General features: G+C 37.6%; 2 protein-coding genes across 2 annotated transcripts in view; one reads left to right on the forward strand and one right to left on the reverse strand.

Moving 5' to 3' along the window:
• Nucleotides 1–229, reverse strand: part of CBG20443 — a gene marked incomplete at both ends in the record, with an annotated part of 5,403 nt that extends 5,174 nt beyond the window's left edge. The window contains one exon of the mRNA XM_045243068.1: nt 5–229. Coding sequence (XP_045097044.1) covers nt 5–229 — 225 coding nt within the window. The remainder of the gene's footprint in view (nt 1–4) is intronic.
• A 996-nt stretch (nt 230–1,225) lies between these two features.
• Nucleotides 1,226–1,780, forward strand: part of Cbr-mnat-1 — a gene marked incomplete at both ends in the record, with an annotated part of 5,433 nt that continues 4,878 nt past the window's right edge. Inside the window, 1 exon segment of the mRNA XM_002632013.1 lies at nt 1,226–1,314. Within this exon segment, the coding sequence (XP_002632059.1) occupies nt 1,226–1,314 (89 nt within the window).

Consider the following 1,780-nt stretch of genomic DNA (forward strand, 5'->3'; position numbering starts at 1 on the left):
TAACTTTCTCTTTTCGCTCAATCGCCGCCGCTTTTTTTAGCTTTCGTTTTTGTGTTTTTGACATCTCTCCAGCTGGTTTTTCCTCCTGTTTCTCCGAATTTTCGGGATTTTCCGTGTCGGATTTCACTGGCGCCGACCTTTCGGGCTTTTTCATTTTCTTCAACGCCTCCTTGCGTGGTTTGACGTCTTCCATGTCAAAACACGGCTCGATTCCGATGTCTTCAGCCATTTTTTGCCTAAAAATCAAAAAATTCAACAAAATCCGAAAATTGAGCAAAAATCGGTCAATTTTTGCAGTTTTTAGCTTGAAAAATCGTCAATTTCTCAAATTTTCTCCTATAGAACTTCGAAAAATCGCGAAAATCCATGAAAATTGACAAAAAATAGAAAGATTTAGGTTTCGAAACTGAAATATTTTTCGAATTTTTACCCTGACTACGGTGCGCAAGTCCGCAAACACCGATGTTTTTTTCTTGCACACAATACAATAAACCTGACGACATATAGTTTTTCAGCCAATTTTTCGTATTTTTTCGCTCTAATTCCTTCAATTCTGAAGCTTTTTTTGCGATTTTTTCACTTTTTTAGCACAAAAAATCATTTCCGATCAGCTTTTGCAGATTATATGAGCTCTGCAATCACGAAAAGCGCCTGGGTCCAGCTCTACAAACAACTCCAGAAAGAGGCCGAGAAGGTTGGTATTCTAAGGGTTCTTGGGGTGAAAATATGGGTTTTCTGGGTTAAAAACGCTCAAACAACCCGATTTTAAGCTCTAAAACCCAGATTTCCACCCGAAAAACTTCGAAAAATCAAATTTTTCTCCAGATCCCCCAATACAACTACCGCTCGTTCTACCACCGCCGCATTCGGGATCATTTTGTGGCGAATCGCGCCGTAAAGGACGTCGAACAGCAGAAAAAGCTCTTCCAGGAGGCTCAGAAGGAGTTGGAGAGCCTGAAACGTCAAGTGGTCTTCTGCAAGCTCTATCCCCATAATAAGACTATTGTCGAGCAGAAACTCGGTGAGAAATTGATGAAAATGGCCATTTTAGACCCGAAAAATCGATTTTTTGGCAAAAATTTGACCTAGAAACCTTTTTGATCTACCCAAAAATTGAAAAATAATTCCAAAAAAAAATTTTTTCCCCAATTTTTAGTCGATTTTTCTATTTTTCAGGTCATTAAACCCCTCAAAAACCCCTCAAAAATTCAAATTTGCCGCCAAAATGAGAGAGTGCAAAAAGTGCAAGTCGAACGAGTACACCAACAAGCAGCTCGTGATGATGATCAACGAGTGTGGACATCCGCTGTGCAAGTGAGTTTTGGAACTTAAAATGACTGAAAATCTGTGAAAAACGGCTTAAATTTGATGTTTTCAGGCTTAAATATGGTCAAAATGACTGAAAATAGCTGAAAAATCATGAAAAATGACTGAATGACCTCATTTTTTTCAAAATTTCCAGCCGAAATTCACTGAAAATGACTGGAAATACACGGAAAAACTGGAAAAAAAGGCTAAAAATGACCGAATATGAGCTGAAAATCGGAAAAAATCAGCCCTAAAACCACGATTATGAGCTCAAAAACGGCATTTTAGTAGTTTTTCATGATTTTCTTAACCAAAACAAAACTAAAAATCCATGAAAAATGATCCAAAATGAGCCAAAATCGGCGGAAAATGAGCTAAAATGACCTAAAAATCACTAAAAATGGTCCGAAATTCATGAAAAATGGTCCAAAATTTATGAAAAATGGTCCGAAATCCATGAAAAATGGCCCAA

The sequence above is a fragment of the Caenorhabditis briggsae genome (assembly GCF_000004555.2).
Source record: "Caenorhabditis briggsae complete genome, chrII, whole genome shotgun sequence".
Lineage (NCBI taxonomy): Eukaryota > Metazoa > Nematoda > Chromadorea > Rhabditida > Rhabditidae > Caenorhabditis > Caenorhabditis briggsae.